General features: G+C 37.0%; 1 protein-coding gene across 10 annotated transcripts in view; it reads right to left on the bottom strand.

Moving 5' to 3' along the window:
* ABCC9 (ATP binding cassette subfamily C member 9) overlaps positions 1–25,051 on the bottom strand; it is a 142,435-nt gene that overhangs the window by 61,437 nt on the left and 55,947 nt on the right. For 8 of the 10 annotated variants that reach the window (XR_009009709.1, XM_057556561.1, XM_057556565.1 and 5 more), the window contains exons 18-23: positions 20,187–20,259; positions 19,196–19,301; positions 9,777–9,815; positions 8,216–8,317; positions 5,945–6,029; positions 4,559–4,639 (exon numbers count right to left, since the gene is read on the bottom strand). Coding sequence is in view for 9 of the 10 variants with exons in the window: in XM_057556561.1 (XP_057412544.1) it covers positions 4,559–4,639; positions 5,945–6,029; positions 8,216–8,317; positions 9,777–9,815; positions 19,196–19,301; positions 20,187–20,259 (486 nt within the window). In the remaining variant the exon portion in view is untranslated. The remainder of the gene's footprint in view (positions 1–4,558; positions 4,640–5,944; positions 6,030–8,215; positions 8,318–9,776; positions 9,816–19,195; positions 19,302–20,186; positions 20,260–25,051) is intronic. The other 2 variants (XM_057556563.1, XM_057556564.1) reach the window with 2 other exon arrangements.

The following is a 25,051-nucleotide window of genomic DNA, read 5'->3' as shown; positions in this document are numbered from 1 at the left end:
TATTCATCCATAAAAAGGTAGGAAATTCTGCCATTTGTGATGGCATTATGCCAAGTAAAATAAGTCAAACAGAGAAAAACAGATACTATATGCTCTCACTTATACGTGGAATCCAAAAAAAAAAAAACGTGAGCTCATATATTCAGAAAACAAATTGGTGTTTGCCAGAGGTGGGGGTGTGAGGTTGGGGAAAATGGGTGAAAGTGGTCAAAAGGTACAAACTTCCAGTTGTAAGATAAACATGTCCTCGGGATAGAATGCACAGCACTACGACTATAGTTAATAATACTGTGTTGCATATTTGAAAGTAGTTAACAGAGTAGATCTCTGACACTGGGCAATTTTTCAAACTCAGTCACTTCATCTGTAAAATGGGGATAATAAAGAGACCTGTTAGAGGGCACATAGGTTTGCTGCAAAGATCAAATAATGTTGTAAAAGTCTCTGTAAAATATTTAAAAAGCGTTATTTTATTATTATTTTCTTATAAATAAAGCTGTGGTGATTAACACTGTGCTAAACCCTTTAAAGCACCACAGTGAGAATTTAGTGACTTCCAGGAATCTCTTAATGAGGAAGAGTGCAGTGGTTAAGGACACAGGCTATGGAATTAGATCACCTGGGTTTGTATCCTTGCTTCACTATTACTATCTGTGTGACCTTGGATAAATTATCCCCCAAAGCCTCAACATTATCATTGTGTAAATAAAGGTAACATTAATAGTAACAATGTCAAACCTAATAGGGTTATTGTGAGGATGAAGTGAGTTCATGTACATAAAGTATTTAGAATCATGACTAGGTCATAAAAAGCCCTTAATAATGATTGCTATCATGTATATGCCATGGCTTCATTATGTGGCATCTTGGTGTTGCAGTAAAATGTAACCTTTTATATAACCTAATAATAATCTAGATTTGATGGATTGTTAATCATTTCTCACGATTCAGTTTGTGTATTAACATTCTGTGGAGATACTTTCTTTAAAGAGTGCAAGACAATTTGACAAATAGCCAAATCAATGAATGGTCAATTCTTCATTTTCAGTAATATATTATTTATTTTTATATACATATATACAGTTCTCACTAATATAGTCTTTCCTGTATTCAATGAATATGTTTTAGTAGTACAGTCTTTATGGGCACATTTTTGGAAATAACCTCTTAAAAATATATTCACTGATACAGCACATTTATAGATGCTACAAAGCTTTAAAAATAACTAATATGTTTGATATATAATTAAGACGTTTCACATGGCTTTGATACAGTGTAAAGGCTAGTTTGATAAAGGTTAACTAGAGATCACAGCAAAATGTAAAACCTTAACTAATTATTTGTACAAGTGAGATCCTTAAAGATAGGAATAACAAAGGAGAAAACTGTTTCCTTTACCCAGCACATAAGATGGCACTGATGACATTCACTAAACATTGATGGATGGAAAGGAAGAAGGAGGGAAGGAAGGAAGGAAGAAAGGAAGGAAGGAAGGAAGGAAGGAAGGAAGGAGAGAGGGAGGGAGGGAGGGAGGGAAAGGAAAGAAAAAGACAACATAGGTAGTAACTTAAAAAATACCAGAGAATCTTAGCTGATCAGAAAAACAGTACTCAAAAGACATGGAGTTCTAGCCCAGACTGTATCACTCACTAGTCATTAGTCCTTGAGTAAGGCACTTCACCTTTCTATCTATAAGTTTCCTCACTTCACATGAGGATACCATCTACCCTAGAAGCACAGTCATAAGAATCAAATGAGATAATACTGCGACTCAAAGTGCTTTGTGAATTTTTAAACAATGGAAGTGTAAGATATTTTCATTTGGGGGAAATTGTTAAAACACATCAACAGTATTCTGTTGCTGCTAAAACGTTATTCAGTTTTAGGCTACAATGAAGAAACTATAATATGTAGATCATAAGATCTATTAGTTTTAAGATTATCTGAGTTGAGCAGAGTGCATCTGGAACATGCTTTTTCAAAGGGACCCTGACAAACACTATTACATCCAGAATTAAGAAAAGGTAAAAAAAAAGTTATAAAAATTATATTATTGTCAAAGAATTAAAAATATTAAGCTTGCTTAGTCTAGAAAAAAGTAAATTAAGGCAAGTTATGACAATAATATTAAAATATTGAACTACGGCTATATAAAAGAAATACATTTGCTGCTGCAGAAGCAGAATGGGAACCAATAAACGGAAAATACACAGAAGCAGATTTCAATCACATAATAACTTTCCAATAATGAAAGTTATCCGCAGCAGGCAGAATAATGGTCCCCAAAGATGTCCATGTTCTAATTCCCAGAACTTGTGACTATGTTACCTTAATAGCAAATGGGACTTTGCAGATACACGCATACCTCGTTTTATTGCACTTCACTTTATTGTGCTTCACAGAGTTGCATATTTTTACAAATTGAAGAGTTGTGGCAACCCTGTGTCCAGCAAGTCTATCGGCGCTATTTCTCCTACAGCATTTGCTCACTTCATGTCTTTGTGTCACATTTTGGTAATTCTCACAATACTTTCAAACTTTTTCATTATTATTATATTACAGTGATCTATGATCAAGGATCTTTGATGTTACTGTTGCAAGAAGATTATCACTTACTGAAGGCTCAGATAATGGGTAGCATGTTTTATCAATGATGTATTTTTTAATTAATGTATGTACATTGTTTTTTTAGACATAATGCTATTGCACACTTAAGAGATTACAGTATAGTAAACATAACTTTTGTATGCACTGGGAAACCCAAAAATTCACGTGACTCACACTTTACTGCGATGCTCGCTTTATTATGATGATCTGGAACCAAACCTGCAATATCTCCAAGGTATGTCTATATGATTTAGATTAAAGACCTTGAGATGGGAAGATTATCCTGATGGGTCTAAACTAATTACATGAATCCTTGAAAGCAGAGAACTTCCCCAGACGTGGAGAGGGAGAAGTGAGTAGTAAAAATGGTCAGAGATGCTGGCTTTGCAGATGTTGCTGGCTTTGAAGATGAAGGAAGGCAGCTGTGAGCCAAGGAATGTGGGCAGCCTCTAGAAGCTGGCAAAGGCAAGGAAGCCTTTTCTACCCGGTAGCCTCCAGAAGGGAACATAGCCCTGCAGACATTCTGATCTCAGCTGTGTGAGACCCATGTCGGATATCTAACCTACAGAACTATAGGATAATAAATTTGTATTGTGTAAACCACCAATTATGGCAATTTGTTATAGCAACCCATACACGGACCAACAAGGAAAGACTGCCTCAAAGATAAGCAACCTGTCTTCAGAGAGAGTCATCAAGAAGCTGTTAGAGATGATACAATAAGCAATTCTATAATGAATGGCTGGGAATCCACAGTGTTAGCACTATGACTCCTTTGAATCCCATGATTCTACAACTGAAGTAAGGGTCATTAAATTGAAGGCAGTGGAATGAAATGGAGTAGAATACTACATTCAGAGAACCTCTGTCTCTTTCAGATTTCCAAGTCACTTGGTCCTCAGGTGCTTCAATCATTACTTGATCCCAAAGTTCAAGAAGTCATTTCTAGTTGTGGGTTCACCCATTATGAAAAGGATTTATAATTACGTAGGTTACTGCTAGATACTGGTATAGCTTTTATGGTGGTGTTTTCTGGAACATTTTGGGGACAGGTATTCTTAGGGACATTAACCTGAAGTGCACTTCCACCACTATGTCCAAATTCTACTCCCATCCCCAGTAATGGATCCAAATTTAGTGGAAAACTCCACTAAATTTGATGCTGTTCGATTTTAGATGGAGTGAGAACTCTAAAGGAGGTTGGAGAACAAGATTTATAAATGGTTAATAACTGCACAGAAGGAGAAAGCAGGGGAAGGATATATTTACATAGCCTGCTGGTCTCTAATATACACTGTCTATCTGTAAGCTAAGTTATTTTGGCTACATCCTTCTGGAGAAACCAAACTAGAGCAAATTCATAATCAACATAATCATTGAATTTTATTTGTGGATCCATAGGTAGAAGCGAGTTATCCATCCAGGATATAAATACAAGACAATCATCTATGGAGCTTTTTAAGATACAGATTCTAAACTCTGCCTTTATAGATTATGATTCAGTAGGTCTAGGCTAGTATCAAGATTTCTAAGAAGAATTTCAGGAAGCTTCACAGATAAATCTTATCCACAGCCTGAGTTGCATACTTACTAACCCCTGTGTCCACCAAGAGTATATTTTCCAGCCCCTCCTTTTTTGCCAGCAAATATAAATGAGAAGACCTATGATCCTGTCCAGTTCATCCAGCACCATCCACACTCTTTCATTAATGATCCTCATGATTTAAAAACTCATATAAGTAAACATTTGGGCACCTCAGTCCCTCTGGATCCCCCAACTCTCATCTTGATGTTGATTTGATTTGTACTCTGAGGATTTGTCTCCCCTTAATTCTCTGTAATTTCACAAGTTAAACCATCTTTCCTTGAGTTACTTGACTTGTCTCTTTAAGGACTCATTTGTCCAGAGGGAAAAATGAAATAGAAAGAAACAAAAAGGCCATGTTCTTACCAAGAAGACAATGTTGGTATTTTGATAGAGAGCTCGGGCCACACAGATTCTTTGCCTCTGACCCCCACTCAAGTTGATGCCCTAGAGAAGAAATATCCATAAACATCCACCTTTTATATTAGTAGATGATCTGTTGATAAAAAAATTCCCTTTAAAATACAAACTTCTCTAAAAGAATCTTAAATTAATGGTAATTTATTAATTAAATTGTGATAACATTAGTAAGATAAAATGCAAGCTGTTTAGTGGTCAATACTTGAATTATATTAAGGTAATTTCTGACTGATAACATTAATCCTCTTTTCACTCTGATAGAGAACTCTGCTGTACCAAAGCATTAATAACCATAAACCAAGGTGAGTGCTGAAGATGCAAGTAATCCCCAAACTGTTTCCAGTTTCATGAATTGTGTCTGTAGTATACTGAACACATGCCTCTTAAATTCGATATTACAAGTTTTGTTCAACAGAACTACACAGCAATATGCTTTTATAATCAAGTACTGATTATAAAAATTTGAAAAACTAGTATTTATTGAGCACTTAGTATGCACCAGGCTGGTGTGAATGGCTTTCCATTCCTTATTTCTATTATTCGTCAGAGCAATTTCAACATGTAGGCATTTTTTCCCCACGTGGAAATGAAGACTCAGAGAAGTCCAGGTCATGTCTTAAGCACTCTATTAGGTTGCAATAAAGAAGAGCCATGAATAATGCAGACTACAGAGTTGGACCAATCCCACCTGCACCAATGACTCTGACTGGGCAAGTTCCTTAACCTTTCTCAGCCTTGGTCTTCTTGGCTGCAATACACTGATAACAAAACACCCATATAACAGCTTTGTTGTAAAAGTAAATAATGCACGTAAAGCCTTTTGCCCAGTACTTGCCACCTATAAGAGTCAAAAATTTTAGCCAACATTGTTATAAATGATTACACACAGGTATAAATATTTTTCAGCTAGTCATAGAACAGTATGATGCCAATGTAAAACCTGTTTACACAAAGAAAAAAGAACCCTTTAACAGGAATAAATGGATGTCAACAAGAGCGGCAGAAGTTGTCAGAAGCAATCTCAGTTTCCAAACCAATTTACGGTAAACTCCAAGTAAGTAAAAATACATTTGATCAAAGTCAGGGACTGCTTCCCTTCCCTTGAGAACTCTCAAGCAGCTAGCAAAATGTGAAGTGCATGCTGGTTACTCAACAAATACTTAAGAGACGTGGCATAAAGAACTCCTGTGCTCCTGTTTCTAGAACTTGTCACTAGGAAAACACATAATTCCAGAGCTCTCAGATATTCTTATGCTCCATGAAAGGTTAAAAAAAACCAGAAGACTTTTCTAGATTTGTGTTCATTGTTTAATTAAACTACACATAGCTCACCCTCTCTCCAATTTCAGTTTGGTCTCCGAATGGTAGTAAGTCAATATCCGGCTGAAGAGAACAGGCATCTGTGACAGCTTTGTACCTTTGGGAGAAAGTATTTTGAGTCTTTAGATCACTATTAATATATTGCCCATAAACTAAGTCACAGGTCCAATGTCTTGGAAGCTGAAATAAAACACTTATTGAACTATTTAGTATATACTAGCCTCTACACTAGGCTTGTAGATACAAAGATAAATAGATATTGGTTCCCACTTTTATAAAACTATTAACAAGGATCTACTGTATAGCAGAGGGAACTATATTCAATGTCTTGTAATAACCTATAATGGAAAAGAATCTGAAAAAGAATAGATATAAATAAGTAAAACTAAATCACTTTGCTGTACACCTGAAACTAACACAACATTGTAAATTATACTTCAGTGAAAAAAGTGGTTAAAATTTTGTTTAAAAAACTATTAAATGGAGCAGAAGATTGACATAGAAACATATAATAAAAATGTACCTTGTTAGGTACTGAATATTATAGATGGGTAGGTATAAAGTGCTCCTAGAATACACAGGAAGAAATGACCGACTGCTCTTAGAAATTAGTGACGTCTTTGAGAGGGGGCGAGTTGTAAGGTGTATCCAGAAAGATGAGCTGTAATTTGCCAGGAATGAAAATGAGAGAAGGGAGGCTTAAGGAACTGCAGGAAGGTGAACAAGTTCACGGTGCATGTGAGGGATAAGAGGAGGCTCACTGGGGCTAAAGCATGGGTTACAGGTGGGGAATCTGCGTCCACAATCATGATGCTGAAGGGAGGAGAAAACGGAAGACGATGAGGACTGATGTACTCAAGCTGACCTAAGGCTGGATCTGGAAATTGGACAGACTGGAAATACAGGGAAGCATGGGCACTGGGAGTGCTAGGGAAAATATCAATGGTTTCATTTTCTCAATCACCTGGTCTTAAAATATTTAAGTCATTCTTGATTCTTCCCTTTTCTTCCCCCTGCTCTTATTTTGTCCATTCTTATTCTAGAATGCTTTTCTGTCAACCATCTCTTCTTCTTCCATTTCTACAGTCACTGCCAAGTGCAGGCAACAAACACAGCATGCCTGGATCATTATCCCAACAAACTTCTAAATGTCTTTTTGCTCCTAATACAGATTCATCCCACATAAATCTCTTATGACACTGCCAGATCACATTTACTTTGTTAGATCACATTTACTTTGTTAGTCCCCTTTTAACACTTGCTGTGCCTCCCGAGAATGTCAGATTTATATCTGGCTGGCTTTTAAGGCACTTGACTGTCTCATCTCAGCCTTCCTTTACAATCTAGTTTGCTGCCATCAATACACACAGGTCCCTTTCTGTCTGGTTTGTTCCCAGGCCCCAAACAATCCCACATAATTTGAGTTTTTCCTCCCACACTTTCCTCTCCCTTCCCCCTTCCTCATGCCTCTCCCCAGACCTAATTTTCCTTAACTTTCAGAACCCAGCTCAGGGTCTTAGGACACTCCCTACCCCTCATGCAGGTGGCTTAAGGAAAGGGTCTTGCCTTTGTACACTCCAGCGGGTGTTTAAAAGATGATTGAAAGAGAACATATTCTGGCTGCTCCGAGTAACCAGACCCCTCAGATCCCATATTCCTTTTCTTCTGACCACGGTTAACCCTCTTTCTGCTCCTTACTGGGATTTTTCTTCTGTTTACCAACAACCTCAGCACCATGTCCACCCCCTCCCCACACATACACACACACTTCGGTTACAGCTGTTTATTTTTGGTGTACAAATTCTTCTCAATAATTGTATAGGATGGGCTGAAACTTCCAACGAGGCTTCTCTTACAAGAGTTGACTTAATAGACCAGGTGATGAGGACAGACGCAGGGCAAACAGAGAAGAAAGGAAGTCCCAATACAAAGACTCCAGAACCAGCGGATAAGGTGGGGGGGGGGATAAATTGGGAGACTGGGACTGACATATACACTCTACTATATGTAAAATAGATAACTAATAAGAACTTGCTCTATAGCACAGGGAGCTCTACTCAATACTCTGTAATGGCCTATGCGGGAAAAGAATCTAAAAAAGAGTGGATATATGTATATGTATAACTGGTTCACTTTGCTGTACACCTGAAACTAACACAACATTGTAAATCAACTATAATCCAATAAAAATTTAAAACAAAAAGACTCCAGAAACCGTGAACCAAACATAGGGATTAGAAATAGTTGCTCATTTGAGTTCTAAATTTTATACATTCAAATTACCTCTGTTTGTTGAAAGGACTTCCAAAGGTAATATTTTCTTCCACTGTAGCATTTAATAGCCAAGGCTTTTGAGCTGCGTAAGCCACAGAATACCTGTTCCTACTAGAAAATGGAAAAGAAAAACAAAACACAGCAAGGGTGCTGTGCTGAATCTGTATTTTAGTATAACAAAGAAAAATGAAAGTTGATAAAATATCTCAAAGACAGAAATGGGGAACTTCTAAAAGAGAACATTTTAACAACCATTAACCTTATTAATTAATGGTTAAATATTCCACTAAATTAAAGGGATGAGAACTTAATTAAAACAACACAAAAGGTGCAAATTTTATTTTGCTATGCTAAAGAAGTATTTTACGATATGAACTATTAATTAAAATGTTATTTTTTAAAATGACTATAATTTTAAAAATAATTTGAAGATAAATAGCAATTAACTCTCTAATAGCCACGGATATTTTACTTTATATTAAAAGCATTTTACATAACTCTGAATTTTATATGAATGTCTTTAAAAAGATGTGAATTAATACTGTAATTATAGTATGTGTTTGTGGCTTAATTGAATGAACATATTTTAAAGTAATAGATAATATTAATAGATAATATAAATATTTCAAAACAAAGAGTGATCTTGAGGAGTCCATTTCAATAATGAAACTATGCATTTAAAAACCACATATTTCAATACATATTGAAATAGTTTATTTTTAAAAAATGATAGCCTCCTCCCTGTCCCCCATTTTTTTGGCTTGCAAATTCTACCAGATGTCTATACATCAGATTTTAATTTGCAATAATTAGGAAAATGCATGTGAGCTGAAGATACAGAAGATGATGAGATTGGGGTAGGGAAGGGGTCAGCTTAAAATTCACACTTCCACAGTTAGTTTATGGTCTGTAAGTACTAATTAAGGAATTAAGGTTAAAAGAGAATAAAGTTAAGAAAAAAAGTACTTAGAAATGATCAGTGATCACCCTGAAACATTATGTCTTAGGAGTTTAGAAGGCATGATAATATACAGTATGCTAGTAGTCTCTTAGAAAACCATCTGTGTGGTAAAACAGTGGTTCCCAACCTCTGGCATGTCTGTTTCCCTCTCCCCGCCCCAGGTCCTTTAAGGTTTTTTGTTTTTGTTTTTTGTTTTTTGTTTTTAATGGATGAAGCACTTGGCTCTCCAGCTCCAGCTTAGAAGCAGATCCCATCACAGTTTAATTCATAAACAATATACATATTAATCCTTATGCAATTTTATTTTATGAAATCCCAAATCCAATTTGCTAAGAACATTTGAGTTTCAGCCAAAGTTGAGACCCATGTGACTCATGGAGAAGATAACAGTTGACACAATGGGCCATTTTGTTTGGCAAATTAATTCTTTTAGCAGCCTCCAAATGTTGGGAACTACTGCTACTGGAAATATTGCTAGCGCATTTTAATAAATGACTTTGTACATTATCAGAATGAATAAAATGACTAGGAGTAAGAGATGGAGTTATCAGGTAAAGTCTGAGGAAGGAAGTTACTCTTATTAAACGCAGATTAAAATAGAAATAATACCTTCTGGTTGCTTCAAAAGAAGGTTCAGATTCATTTACACTGCAAGTGTGGCAAACAATGTTCATTAATTATGAAATATAAATATAGAATGAATGAGTGTACATATCAGGTAAAAGATAAACATTGAACATATAAAATAGCTACATTTCCCAAATAGTTTTTGACATTAGTCCCAAAGGCAAACTAGATAAATGACCGTCTTCTTTTACATCTTCATCAGTGAGGAAATAATTACTTAGTAAGCTTCCAAAAGAAGGACAGCACTGTTCTCCTTCATATATAATTTGGGTTCATACAATGGACATGTTCTAGCCCCAACTCTGCTCCAACTACCTGTGTAGATTTAGGTAAACTTTGCAGAACAGTTTCTTAGTTTATACAAGAATTTGATGTTTCCAAGTGCTCCCTACCTTTAATATTTGAATTTAATCTATCTAAATTCCTAATTAGTTACCCTAAGGCATAACAAGAAATACTTTTTGCTCTCTAAACTTGAAGGGTTTAGACACAGCCTGGCCCTTAAGGAACTGGTAAGAAAGACGGACATGCACAATGCATGGTCACACTGCAAGATTTGGGTATAATTAATTACTGACTGATATTATTTACGTAAAACAAGGTGTTTGGCTAATTAAATTTAGTTATATCTATTTCATTGGGGTAAAAACACCCGAGGACCTATTTTTTTATTATTCTAAATTTTAATATTTTAGTTGAACTCCATCATTCTGAATTCAAAAACCACACACATAATTAAAGTCTACAAGAACTCCAAGAACAGATCCTATTTCACTTTGGAAAGCATCATATGCTTTTGTGGAGAAAATGTACCTAAGTACATTACTTGGTGATGTTTGGCTTAGTGTTTCTAATGATAAGATTTTCACAACTGCACATTTCTGATGACATCATGGGGTGGTTAATAGAGGTATGGAAAAACAATCTCAGACTAAACCTTCCCTCTCAATAATGATTATTCTCTGATTTAAGTTGCTCATAAAAATAATGAAATGCACAATTTCCCAAGTGATATTTTCCACACAATATTCTTTAGATGCCAAAAAATTTGGATTTTATTTTATTTTTTTTAGAGGTAAAAAAACCAATAAATGAACTCATTGGTTTTATTTAATCTGAGGAAGAGAGAAAACAGATGAGGAAGAGCAGGTGTATGGCAGAAATTAATGAATTAATTTTCCTATCGGCCATCCAGGTGGAAATGCCCATCAGACACTTGAAAATGTCAGCCCGAACTGGAGATATGAATTTGGAAGTCACCAATTTTTTTCAATTACTATTGATTAACTCCAACTATATGTATTTAATATCAATTGAAAAATATTTATTGATCACCCCCTAGTGCCAAAATACCAGAGATACAGTAAACAAAGAAAAGTCATTCCTTATTTCATGTTGCTTTCTGTTTGGTGGGAACGTGACAAGGGAATAAACACCAAGATAGGTGAAGGAAAAGGTGATATTAGAGCACAGATGAAGGACACCCAATCCACCTTTGGCAAACCAGGGTAAATAGAGGAGTTGATGCCAGAGGGATAAGAGTGGGCTAGATGGAGAAAAGGTGAAGAATATTTCAGACCAAATAAAATACATATTGGATGACCTTAAAGTATCCTGGTCATACAAGGAGCTGATATAAATTTACCATTTCTAAAAAAAAAAAAATTTTACCATTTCTGAAATGTGGGTGTCAATGGTGAGAGAAGAAAAGTATGAATTTTAAAAACAAGTGGTGAACAGCCATAGTGAAGGAGCTCATAAACCGTCCTACAGAGTTTGAGCTTTTCCATAGAGCCACAGAAAACACTAAAAGGATTTAAACAAGAAAGAGATAACAGGTTCAGTTTAGAAATATCACTCTGGTTGCAGAAAGTAACAAATAAATTGGAGGGAGCAAGATGGGAGGTAATACAGAGAGCCTTGAAGGCTGTCAGATACTGGAGATGAGAAGGCAGTGCCCTGACTTTGGGTGATGGTGAATGAATGAAGAGAAGTGGACATGTTCAAAGATACCTAGGATTGTGTGATTGACAAGATGGGAAGGGATGGAAGGGAGGAAGGAGTGACAGACAGGGGACACAGATGAGGAAATGCATATGGTGGGGGAAGATATAAATTCAGAATCAGACACATTCAGTTTGAGATACTTAAGGGATGTCAGAATGACCATGGCCAGAAAGCAGAATTTGAAGCTCAGGAGACAGATCTGGTAAACAAATGAAGCCTTTGGGATGATTTTCCCTCATAATATATGCCTTAGATCCCAAGGACTTTGGATTCCTTCCTTTGCTAGTGAAAAGCCAATAAATGACTTCAACAATGCTAGCTTATCACAACGAAGTGAACAAAGGAGCAGGAGCAGATAGAGGAAACTAAAATCATGGGAAGCTGTGTGATTGCCCAGCAAGTATATATAGAGGCAGAAAAGAAGGGGACAAAGACGGAACCTTGAAAAACATCACTATTTAACAAATAGCCAAGGAAGAGACATCTGCAGAAGGGATTGAGAGGAGCAGGCAAAAGTTCTAAGAGGAAAACTTGACTGTGAGTTTCACTGGAAACTAAGCAAGGAAACCTTTTGAAGAAGAAAGGTATGGGCAACAACGTCAAGTGGGCAGGAGGTCAAAGGGCGAAGGGGAGGGTGGGACGAACTGGGAGATTAGGAATGACACGCATACACTACCGTGCATAAAACAGAGAGCTAGTGGGAAATTGGTGCTCTGTGACGACCTAGATGGGTGGGATGGGGGGGCTGGGAGGGAGGTCCAAGAGGGAGGGGATATAGGTGTACATGTAGCTGATTCACTTTGTTGTACAGCAGAAACTAACACAACCTTGTAAAGCAATTATACTCCAATAAAAAATAAATAAATTTTAAAAAAAGTGCACAGTGAATTTAATAACTAGGATGGCACTGATGGACTGGATAAGAATAGTATCAGTGGAGTGGCAGAGGTAGACATGAGACTGCCGTAGACTGAGGTGAGAGAAGAATAAAAGGAACTGGAGGGAAAGAGGAAAGACCTTTATTAATTTATTTAAAATATTTATTTATTTTGGCTGCACCAGGTCTTAGTTGGGGCATGCAGATTCTTAGTTGCAGCATGCGTGCGGGATCTAGTTCCCCAACCAGGGATCGAACCCGGGCCCCCTGCATTGGGAGCACGGAATCTTACCCACTGGACCACCAGGGAAGTCCCAGGAAAGGCCTTTTTATCTACAAAAAGAAGGTGAGAGAGTGGTAGTTGAAAGGGGCTGTGGGCTGAGATTAGAAACATAATAGGGATGGAGATGGAAAGAGAGAGAGAGAGAGAGAGAGAGAGAGAGAGAGAGAGAGAGGGAGAGGAGAGTCCTGTGTGTCTACAAAGAGAAATGGAAAGAGCCCAGGTCTGGGTTAGATGTGAAGTAGATGAAAAGCAAAAGACAACATGCTTGGCTTGAGGGTATCTCAGTCTAGGAAGGAGATCAGCCCACATTACTTATTTGAACAAAGTGCAGAGGGACCAGAAGAGAAGGTACATTTCAGTCCATCTGGGAAAATTAGAGAAGATTTTGTCAAAGATACAACATCAGAGTTGACACCAGAAAAACGAGTGAGGCCACCAACCTGGGAGAGGGCATTACAGAGGAGGTATGTGTATTTGAAAACTACCTGCAGTCCAGTGTTACTGGAACACAATGGAAAGGGTGGGTGGAATGGCAGGATATGAACTTAAGAAGTTAGATAGGGACCACATCGGGAAAGGCCCTTTTATGCAAAGGTGTCTAGAATATTTCTTCTACGCTTTGGCCAGTCAAGAAAAGAATTATAAGCAAGAAGAAAGTAATTAGATTTTCATGTCAAAAGGTAAATCTCACAACAGTGTAAAGAAAGGTGAGGGAGTGAGTAGTTCACAGTGAGTAGTTCACAAATGTGATTAAGTACCTGAAGCAGGAAAATTGAAATAGATACAAAAATGGAAGAACAGACATAAGAAAAGTGATTGGTTGGATTTTGCAGGCGATAGAGAAAGAAGAATCTAGGTTGAATCCTTGAGCTCTGACTTGGGCTCCTACCAATTGATTTCAGGGGGTGAGAACACAACCCTTCGAGGATACAGGCAGAGAAGGAGGTTTTGGAAACATGAGCTCAGTTTGGATGTGTTCAATTTGCAGCTTGTATAAGACTTTTTGGAGGAGCTATTAGGTTTTCAGAAGAAGGTTCTTGGCCAGAAATGTACACTGGTGTGTCATTAGTACTTAGAGAGAAAACTGAAGTCAAAGATATAAATAAAGGAAGGAGATCCTACAGTAGACTGTATATTCTTCCACTTGTATTGCAGCTCCTTACTGTTTAACTCATTAATTTTGGCTTATTTTTAAAATGTAAGTTCAAGGATCATTCATGTATGCCTCCCCCCCTAAAAAAACCTTGTTGATCCCACAAACTCAACTCAGGTCACCTATGATTTGTTCTTATAAAACCCTGTACTTTTTCTTCCTGATATTTAAAAAATTTAACCAAATAATTATGAAAATACTTTCTTACTTCCTCGTGGCCTTTCCTGCTGAACACTACGCTTCACGAGAATAGGGGGCTGGTTTCCCTTGTTCAGTTATTTACCCCCAACAATGAATACAATGATATGCATGTTACAGGTGTCCAATACACATTTTAAACAAATGAATAAGTAAAAGTATCATGGAAACCAAGAAAGGAGTTGGTTTCAAGGAGTCATCCGTGGTGAACAGTTTCAAAAGCTATGGAGAAGTTAAGCACGATTGAGAACAAATTATGACAATTGAGCATTTAGGCAGTCATGACGAGAACTCTTCAGCCAGACTGCATTGCGCTGAGAGGAAGGAGAACAAGGAGGTTAAGTGTGGGTAGATTCTTCTTTTAAAAGGAGAAATGCTCCCGTTGTTTATGAGATAGGAAAGACCTTTTTTTAAAATGGAGGATCATGGGAATTCCCTGGTGGTCCAGTAGTTAAGACTTCACCTTCCAATGCAGTGGGTGAGGGTTCAATCCCTGGTCGGGGAGCTAAGATCCTACATGCCTTGTGGCCAAAACACCAAAACATAAAACAGAAGCAATACTGTAACAAATTCAATAAAGACTTTAAAAATGGTCCACATCAAAAAAATCTTTAAAAATAAAATAAAATAAAATAGAGGATCATGAAATGAGGAGGGCAAGAAATTAAAGACTTCTATCAGAAAGAAGGGTTCATTCATGTAGTAATGTCATGCAAAAGGCAAAACAGCGTATGGAGGATCTTCACTTCTGAAGTCCTCCCCTTGCAGGATTTAGATATATTTTCCTTTAAGAGTGAAAGTTAAATCACATATACTAGTTTCAGAGGAAGAAAGAAAAGGTAGATATAGCTCCATTTGTAGGTAGTCATTTCCCATGAACAAATTAAAAAATTATTCTCTTTCATTTTCCATGAGTAATGTAGCCCTTAACTTCTAGAGACCACCTCTGCAAACTTTTCACTTAACGATATGTTTAATCAAATTCAATTGAGGAAGATTATTTTCTTCTCTTCCTAAATAAATAAATAAATAGAGTTAGCTCCGAATTCCAACATCAGATCTTATCTGATTACATGAAAATCACCAGTTCCATGTCTATAGACTCATCGTCCACTATTCGATGTGGCAGTGAACAGTGATGAAGGCAAGCAAGAAAGCGAGGAGGTCAAATGGAAAATACCCTTCTGGAAAATGGCATCCAATTTCACTTCCACATGCAGGATTTTGTGTGTATTTTCCTTCAAGAGTAAAAGTTAAACTTGGTATTCTAGCAACTTCCAAGTTCATGGTTGGTACCTTATGGAATGGGAAAGAGTGACTTTTGCAAACTTAAATCAGGAACAATATTTGGAAGAAGGGGAGCTAGATGTGGGCACAAATATGCTATATCATGTCTGATCCAGGAAAGCTGACTCATGTTATCACCCCTTCATGCCAGGCAACATCACATGAAAAGGAGTAACGCCTCAATTCGCCAGTCCTAGAGTAACTCAGCCACTGTTATAAAGCCAATTAGCAAATTATCACCAAGACATTAGCAAATAGAACATCATGACAGATGGGGTCTGACAGGATGGCTGATGGCATGGGCAAGGTGGAAGAAAAAGAAAGGGAAACCAAAGATAAATGATGGCTATGTCTCACATGATTACCACAATTATTACACATTCTGGACTCCCTCATTGGAACCGTCCATCAGGTAAAGAGTTTTATTTAGTCCTAGTTCCTAAGATGTCAGTAGGAATTATTATTTATCATGACAACTAGGAAAGGACAACTTCAGTCAGGCAGAACATTTGCTTTTCAACAAATACAGAGCACACCCAGATGCAGGGGCAAGAATCCTGGCATTCTGACAAGTTTGGAGAATTTTTCAGTCCCTCCCTCATCTCTCTCTCCTTTCTCTTCTGGGGCTACTGCATGTCAGACTAGGTCAAAGGTAGCAATTGCCAAGGAGGCATCTATGTATAAATGTCTTTGTGTACCAAGTTCTACCCATGTAGGTCTATCCTGGATGAGCAACAGTGCCTTCTCTCCCGCCCAAAGTAAATATTTCTTGCTGCAACAGGACAGAGTACTTTATAGGACTTTGATCCTGCCATCTATGAGGAACATTTAAAAATAAAATTCACGCAACCAGAGATATGTGCAATGATGAAAGAATGACAGCAAGGCACTTGGTGCTTTACCATAACATTTAGTTTATTGTTTTGCTTTATTTTGTTTTGAGCTTTAAAAATTCGGAAAACAATTCAGTCTGCTGCGGTAAAGTACTTCCCATTTACACACCATCAACCTATCAATATTGATAATTTCTAAATTAGCTTTATTCTAATAACATTTATATGCCTATCCTTATTGGACTAGGCACAAGTTTTTTGTTTTTTGTTTTTTCCAGGATGAATAGTCATTGCAAATAATTCTTTTAAAAAGGTCAGTATTCTCTGAACATTCCTGATTTGAAAATACGTTTTATCAGATATTAAGGATACCATGGAAAAAAATTAAGTAGTTCTCATAAATAAAGAAAAATAAAACATGTGTTAGCTTATCTAATCTCTTAGGGGGTTAGTTTTTAATTTGTGTGTGTGTCAGACAAACCCAAATATTTTTTGAAGAAAATTTCAGTCCTTTCTGCCATGAAGAGATGGGATTATTGTCTATTAAGGCAAGTATTCATAAAGAGATGATTTTTAAATTATAGTGATTCTATAAATACTTAGAATTTTCTTAAATCCTTTCTCACATCTTCATTCTATTGGCTCTGACTTTAAGATATAACCTTTTCTTAGCTTTTTTTAAATTAGGATCCATGGGAGATATTTCTTTCTTATTTCTTTAAAAAAAAACCTTAAACTTTATTAAGTATATGTGTGTTTTTTATCTCTTGTTTCCCTCTTTGACTAGCTTTCATGAAGCTCAGAGTGGAATTTGGGACCCATGTGTTATAAACATGCAAGACTCCAATGCATGCATTTCTACCCTATTAATTGCTCAGATTATTATCTAAACCTTATTTTCCTTCTTGATATCTTTATTTTTCAAGCTTTATTATAGTATGTTATATAAAATAATTCACAACTTTTATGAAATGAGATAGGATATAAATTTGCTTAAGATATATATATATATATGTATCTTGCTTAGAAACTCAATAAATAAGTAGACTGTGTAAAATACTTTCCTAATTCCCATATCATTTATTTATCCACTAACAAAATGATAATGATTATTAGTGATAATATTGGGAGTCAGTTTGGCCCAAGTGGAGCTAATCTTAAGTAATACTAGAGAAGACTAGATTTTAAGAACATTCTAGAGATATGAAAATAAAATCTCATGCTTTTTCTGTCCCAGTCTCTCATTCTTTCTCTCTGTTTTAATGCTAGTGAAACAAGGTAAAAACAAAAGCCAAATAACTTCATTATGGCCGTACATGTCATACAATATAATTTAATCCAGTAAAACCTGCTTCTCAAAACCTGCGTCCATCCAAGATGGCAGGTGATGGTGGCAGGGTACACACCACCTAGCATCTGACCTTAGGGATCAACAGGGACCCGTCATGAAGCAAACTGCAGGGAGCAGTTATTACCAAGCTCTCTACTGGATAAGCACTAAACAGTTTCATGTCTACTACTCCAACAGGAATAAACTGTACCCTCAACATTTCTCAGCCTCCTTCTTTCACCAAGGATACCAAAAATAGGATTTATAGTTCTGCTGTTTCCAGCTCAAATTTCACATCCAAGCATCTTCATCTCTTAATTGGAGTTTAAAATAGAGTCTATTCTAAAAATGCCTGTAAATAGCTTTTACTCATTCGTAAGAGATGCCTGTGTATGTAAACAGTAGATTAAGCCACAGTGGAACTTACAATGATAAGAACTAAATGATATTAAAGGACATGTGTAGGTCTAGGGCAAGGTTTCCTCAGCACAACTGACATTTGGAGCCAGATAATTCTTTGTTGTGGGGAGGCGGTCCTGTGCGTTGTAGGATGTCTAGTAGCATTTCTGGCCTCCACTAACTAGATCAGTAGCAGCCCAATTCCCCTAGAACGACAACCAAAATTGTCTCCAGACGTTGCCCAATGTCCACTAGGGACAAAATCACACCTGGTTGGGAACCACTGGTCTACAATCCAATATCTTAGATAAACTGTAAACAATTTCTCCATAAACTGCTAATGGGGGAGGGGGGTCTACCAGGTAGATCAAACTAAAGAAATATGATTCATTCTTTATTACACAATTATATAATATTATGGTTCTGAGTCACTTTATTACTACAATGTGCTCTGAAGAACCCAAAACAACCATTCAAATATACAGGAGAAGTACCATGTCTTTGGGTTTGCACAACACACTAGTCTGACCCAGTCATGTCCCTAACTAGACACTTCTAGTGTCTAGTTTAAGTTGGATGTGAAGAGAAAAGGCTGATTTCTCAGCCCCTTATGAAGAGTTTGGAAAAGATTATTCGATATTTCTTCTCTGAACATTGGACCACTAAAGCTCTGTGTGCACATATGCTTTATAAATAATGCAAGTTTTCCATAACTTCTTTGATTATGGGATGAATTTTTAAGTTGTGTTTCTTTGAGTGTTACCCATATAACTTTCAAAATCTATCTTTACAATCCCAATCTTACTTAAAAGCAACATACAGGTTTCTCTCTGATAAACCTCTGTAATAAATTGTTTTATAATTTTTAATTTACAACATTTAAAGTTTCCACTAATTTGATTTTTTTTAAAGCTATGCTTATTTCTGAGGGGTCTTCAGACTCCTAACATGGAAATCTATTGCTCTAATTTTTTCCCTTGAGAGATCATCAGATGTATGACAGAGCAACAGAAACCAATTAAAAATACACATACTTGCTCCAGTGAACTTTTCCTTCCAATGTCTGCATCTCACCGAGGATGGCAAGGAGAAGAGAGGACTTCCCACATCCCACCTGGCCCACAATCATGGTTAACTGACCTACAGAAAAGAAACAAAGGATAATAACAGGATAACACGGAATTCACTTGGTAAAATAAAATCAAAACACATTTAGAAAAGGTTGATGCTTCACAATCAATGGGCTAGTTTTGGTCTCCAGCAATAAAGTATTCTAAACAGCTCCCTTCCCTGATACATAAGTTTTTTGGAAAATAGAAGAAAAATTAAAATCTATAGGTCTTGATGTATTATTTTTAAAACTGTGAGAATAACTGACACTAGTAAAGAAAGCAGTGAAATACTTGCCTAAATCATCTAGATTAGTGTTACCTTTATTATTCAATTCATTCAGGAGAGAAAGGCAATTTTGACTAAAATAGATAATTGAGCTTAAAATGATTTGGGGGCTGTTTTTAAAATACTTTGATTTGCATGTGTAATAGAAAAATCCCAACTACTGACCATGAGGTCAAGTCAAAAAAATAATTCTATTCAATTATCTAGACATTTTAAATAAAAATATTGGGTATTTATGTCTTAAATATCTTGAAAACTTCATCAGGTTTCCTCAGGGACAGAAAACTACTTTCTCATGCATCCTTCCTTTAAATTCTTTCTTCAAAAAAATGAGAAATGAACTACTCCATTATTTAAATGCCACAAATCAGCAAATAAACTGAAACCAATTCATTTGGATGGTAAATAACTTGTCCAAAGGTCCACACTCTGTAGTGTAAGGCAGGTCTTATAATTCCCAGCCATCCTCACAGTGATACAGGGGTTCATTAGCTTCATGGTACAAATAAATATTAGTAACGTTTGTCTTGAAAAAGTCTTTCTCTTCTTTTGTTAGGCTCGGTTATGTTGGAAAACCATGGTCATGATAGTTAACAATTACAAACCCGAGTAACAAATGATTCTTACCTGTTGGAATTCGAATATTTATATTAGATAAGGTAGCTAAACCACTGCCCCATGAAAAGTACCCATTTGTGACCTAGAAAATAAGAATACAGAAATTAAATTATAAAATTATGTAAATATGTGGTGTTAGAGAATTATTCCAATTAAAATAGATTTCTTTATAAAGCACTGTAAGACTTTCAACACAGTAGGACACACAGTGCTGAAATTCTAATTTAGAGTTATAACTGCTTAGAGGTATAAATGAAACACAAAAAGAATGGAAGTGAGAGGAGGGTCTTTGAATTAATGATATTATGAAGAATGCTAAAAATTGCAACAATTTTCCCTGAAAATTTGGGATCATTTATATGTGAACATTCTTAAAAATCAATCACCCAAATATTTGCCAATGTAACTGCTACACTGATTATTTTCTCACTGCTGCAATTCCCAGAATCCTGTGATGCAAAGTAAAGAACAGAAATAACTACAAATTATTCCAACAAAATGACTCCACTAGCTAAGAAGGAAGGTTTTGTAATGAATAAGTTTCCTGAACTACGTGGATTTATCACTCTTCATTGATCTTAAAAGAAAAAGTAAAGGGGAGGAAGAAACAGCACAGAAATGAGGCAACATTGCTTGGTGGTATAAACCTCAACAACCAGCAAACAAACAAACAAAAAGACCTTAGAGTCATCCAAAGCAATCTATTGTTTTAATATGTGTCAAGAAAACTTGATAGTTTTAACAGTTACAAAAATGGGAAACGAAAGAGGTATAACAGAACCCAAGGGTTGGAAGGGTGAACAGAGACAGATGAGGGGAGAGAAAGTGCCTGAAAAATTAGAGGAAACTAAAGTAAGGCTACACTTTGCTCATAAATTAATATTTTGTTTCCAAACCCCAAGTGATGAAATTTCTAAGCACATTTTTGTTCAGGAATTTTGCAGAATAGATTGGTAATATCTAAATTATAACTAAAAATATCCTTAAAAAGCTCTTAAAATGAACAACTAGAGTGCAAAAGTTACCTGAAAAGGCTAGATATGTTTTTCCATGTAAGTTTTCTCTAGCTTGGCATTTAATAATATCCATCACATAGATATGCATGAAATTAGTCCTGGAAGGAGGGTGGCCTGGAAGGGCTCAATAACTGATCACTTTACAAATACCTGCTGAGCACCCAGTCTATGTGAAGTCCTGCGTTAGGACTGATGTGGGCTACAAAGAAGGTATAATCCATCCTCCCTGCTTCCCTGCTCAACTGAGCTTACAGTCAATTGAGTAGTAAACCAAGGCAAGAGAGTATGGGCTAAGTAACAAATAGAGGGGCAGACAGACGAAAGTGCAACAGCAGTTCATAAGGAAACTCATTTACATCTGAGATGAGTCAAAAAAAGAAAATATTTTGAAAAAGGAGGGCCTTTTAGCTAGTTTTGGAAAATATGCTGAATTTCAGCAAAGGTATTTCTGAGTAAAGAACTACAGTGAGAACAGGTTCAGGATCCGAAAACCATGAAATATGTTATGAGAAATAATGAATAAAGCTGGCTGGGGCAGAGGTTTAAGATACAGTGGCTAAGTGACAAAGGATGCTCAAAGAAAATCTACAGTCTTCAAGGCTGAGAATCCCTCTTTCTCGGAGAAAGTGGAGAGCAGGCTAAACGAGGTGCACATACAGATGTGCTGGGGAGAGGGTCAGCATGGAACTGAGAGGCCCTCCATAACAACGTTTACGTTTTCAATGAATTGAGAGGGAAGGTTATCTGTAGAAACAGGAGGCGGCCAAAGGAGAGAGAGAATGAGGTGGGAGGAGATTGGTGACAGATGAAGAGCTACTGTAGGTGATGGAGAATCATGCTGAAGGGAGGCATGGGAAAGGATTGCCAAGGACCATGGAGAGTCAGCCGAGGGTGGAGGTAATGAAGCTCTGGCCATGCCAACTTGTACTATTAAGTCGTTTTCTCCACAGAACTTAGCACCCTGCGGACAGCAGCCCAGAAGGCATGGGGTTGAACGGCTACAGAAGGATGTGAAAGGGCTGGGAGAAAAGAAGGGGCTCAAGTTACCGCAGGTTGCAATGAGGTTAAAAGCCAATGGTGGTGTGATGAATTGGGAGATTGGGATTGACATATATACACTAATATGTATAAAATGGATAACTAATAAGAACCTGCTGTATAAAAAAATAAATAAAAAATAATGCGGGGAAAAAAAAAGCCAATGCCAGTGAAGGTGAAGCCCTAAGGGAGCTGGAGGGTAGGGCTGTGTTGTCGGTGACCGGCTGGGATAACAGAGGCTAAGATCTCAGAGGGGCCGTGCGTCTAAGTGGTGGCCAAGTGTGAATGCAGGTGAGTTTGTGGAAATGGAGGGGTGGTCGATTAAGGGGCTTGGGGGCTGGGATACTAGACGGGCTGTGAACCTGGAAGTTTAAATCACATCCAGGTGTGGCACTTACTAAGGCAGAAAGCTGGACTCGGAAACAGGCACCTAAATCTTCAGTGAAGGTGGGTGAGTGATTATGAGGTCCTCTGATCATAGACGTGAGAAAGGTACAACACGCTATAGCTTCACAAGAGTGTGAGAGAGGAAAGATGTGGTTGGAAAGCAGCAGGGAAGAACCAGAAGAATACAGTGTCACCTCCTGATTTGGTCCTACACAGAAGTATAAGAGGGAACAGAGCTCACTTGAGAGGGATGGAGGAGAGTCAAAGTGAATTCCTCCCACTGTGATTTGCCCTTCCATTCCCTCCTCCCTTTTACAAAATCGTCTCACTTCTCCACCATAAGGGTTAAAATCCTGGCTTCCCAAACTAGCTGTTTGACCTTGGAAAATCAGCTAATATATAAATCTCTGCAAAGGTTCATAAAAGGATAGGTACAAAGATGGTTATCACAGCATGGTTTGTGATGGAGGAAGGATGGAGGCCAACCCAGCAGCCATCACTAGGGGGCAAGTAAAAGGCAGGGATGTTACAGAATGCAGTGGTGCAGCTAGAAGGAGCAAACAATTTCAGGAAATTGAAAATATAAATGCTCATGACAATACTACATATTTCACAGGGATATGAGTGTGTTGAAGTGCATATATTGAGCATATTATTGCTGGCACCGTAATGTTGGGAGCATGAGGGGATATAGGCATAAGGATCAGGGATAAAGGGAAAGGATGAATTAAAATGTAAAGGCAGGAACGAGACAATGCAAAAAGCCACCTACTGTATGATTCTATTCATATGAAATATCCAGCATAGGTAAATTCGTAGACACAGAAAGCAGATTGGTGTTGGCAGGGGCAAGAGAAAGGCGAAAATGGGGAGTGACAGCTTAATGGGTACGGGGTTTCCTTTTGGGGTGATAAAAATATTTTGCGACTAGTAGATGGGATGGTTGTACAACTTTGGGAATCTAAATGCCACTGAATTGTTGACTTGAAAATGGTTAATTTTATGCTATGTGAATTTCACCTCAATTGAAATAATTTTTTGAAAATCTAAAGGCAGGACCTTCCACACACCATTGTCCATTCTCTCCTGCCGAAAATAAATAAAAATGCTGAGTAAAATATAGTTTGTAAAACACCTCATTAAAGCAAGGAGTAAGGAAATGTCTAGTGAAAGTATAAGGAAAAGTACAAAAAGATATATACACTCCGGAGCACCTAAGCTTCTTTCCTTCCAAAAGGGCCAAGAATAGCTAAGATATTTTAGAAGAAAAAAAATAAGGTGTAAGAACTTGTCCTAAAAAATGTCAGTGTCTATTAGAAAGCTATAATAATCACAACAGTGGAATACTGGACAGACAAATCAGAGAAAAATAAAGAAAGAAATCTGTGTGACAAGACGGCACTAAAAGTCAGTGGGTACGGTGACTGATACACAGTGCCTGGACAACCCGACATCATATAAAAAATTGAATCCGACCTTACCGACTTACTACTAAATGCAGTAAAATGACTACCACTAAATTTACTACTGCTAAACTTACAGCTAAAATTATTTATTACTGATTTCCCTACTAAATCACAACCTTACTTCATACCAACCACAAAATTAGATTTTAGGTCAATTAAAGTACTAAAAGCAAAAGGTGTAGCTCCAGGGATTTTAAGAACAAATATAGAATATCTTTATACCTTTTGGTAGAAGAAGATTTCTTTTTTTTTTTTTTTTTTAATTTTTGGCCACGCCATGTGGCAAGTGGGGTCTTAGTTCCCCAACCAGGGATCAAACACATGCCCCCAACATTGGAAGTGAGGTCTTAACCAATGGACCACCAGGAAAGTCCCCAAAAACGTTTTCATAAAGGAGGCAAAAAGCAAAGCATTAGCCATAAAGGAAAAGTTCTATAAACTAGATTACATTAAAATTAAGAATTTCTGATACCATAAAGAGAGTGAAAAGCCAAGCTATGGAGTGGGAAAAGAATTCTGTAACATATATAAGTGCCAAAGTAGTACCCAGAATTTTTTTAAACAGGGGGAACAAATAACCTGGCAATTCACAAGAGGAGCTCCAAACCCAAATGGTCAATATATATAGGAAAAGGTGCTCAACCTCATTAGAAATCAGAAAATTACAAATAAAAACCACAGCAAGATACAACTGCACCTCCTCCCAACACACAACACACATTTTGGCAAAATATTGGAAGCACTGGTGAAGAGGGAGACCAACTGGAATTCTCGATCACTGTTTTTCTTCTTTATAAATTTATGTATTTTATTTATTTTTTAATTTTTGGCTGCATTGGATCTTTGTTGCTGCACGCGGGCTTTCTCTAGTTGCAGTGGGCGGGGGCTACTATTCATTGTGGTGCGTGGGCTTCTCATTGCGGTGGCTTCTCTTGTTGCAGAGCACAGGTTCTAGGCGAGCAGGCTT

Source organism: Balaenoptera acutorostrata, chromosome 11 (assembly GCF_949987535.1).
Source record: "Balaenoptera acutorostrata chromosome 11, mBalAcu1.1, whole genome shotgun sequence".
NCBI lineage: Eukaryota > Metazoa > Chordata > Mammalia > Artiodactyla > Balaenopteridae > Balaenoptera > Balaenoptera acutorostrata.
This window is presented reverse-complemented; position numbering and strand designations above follow the sequence as displayed.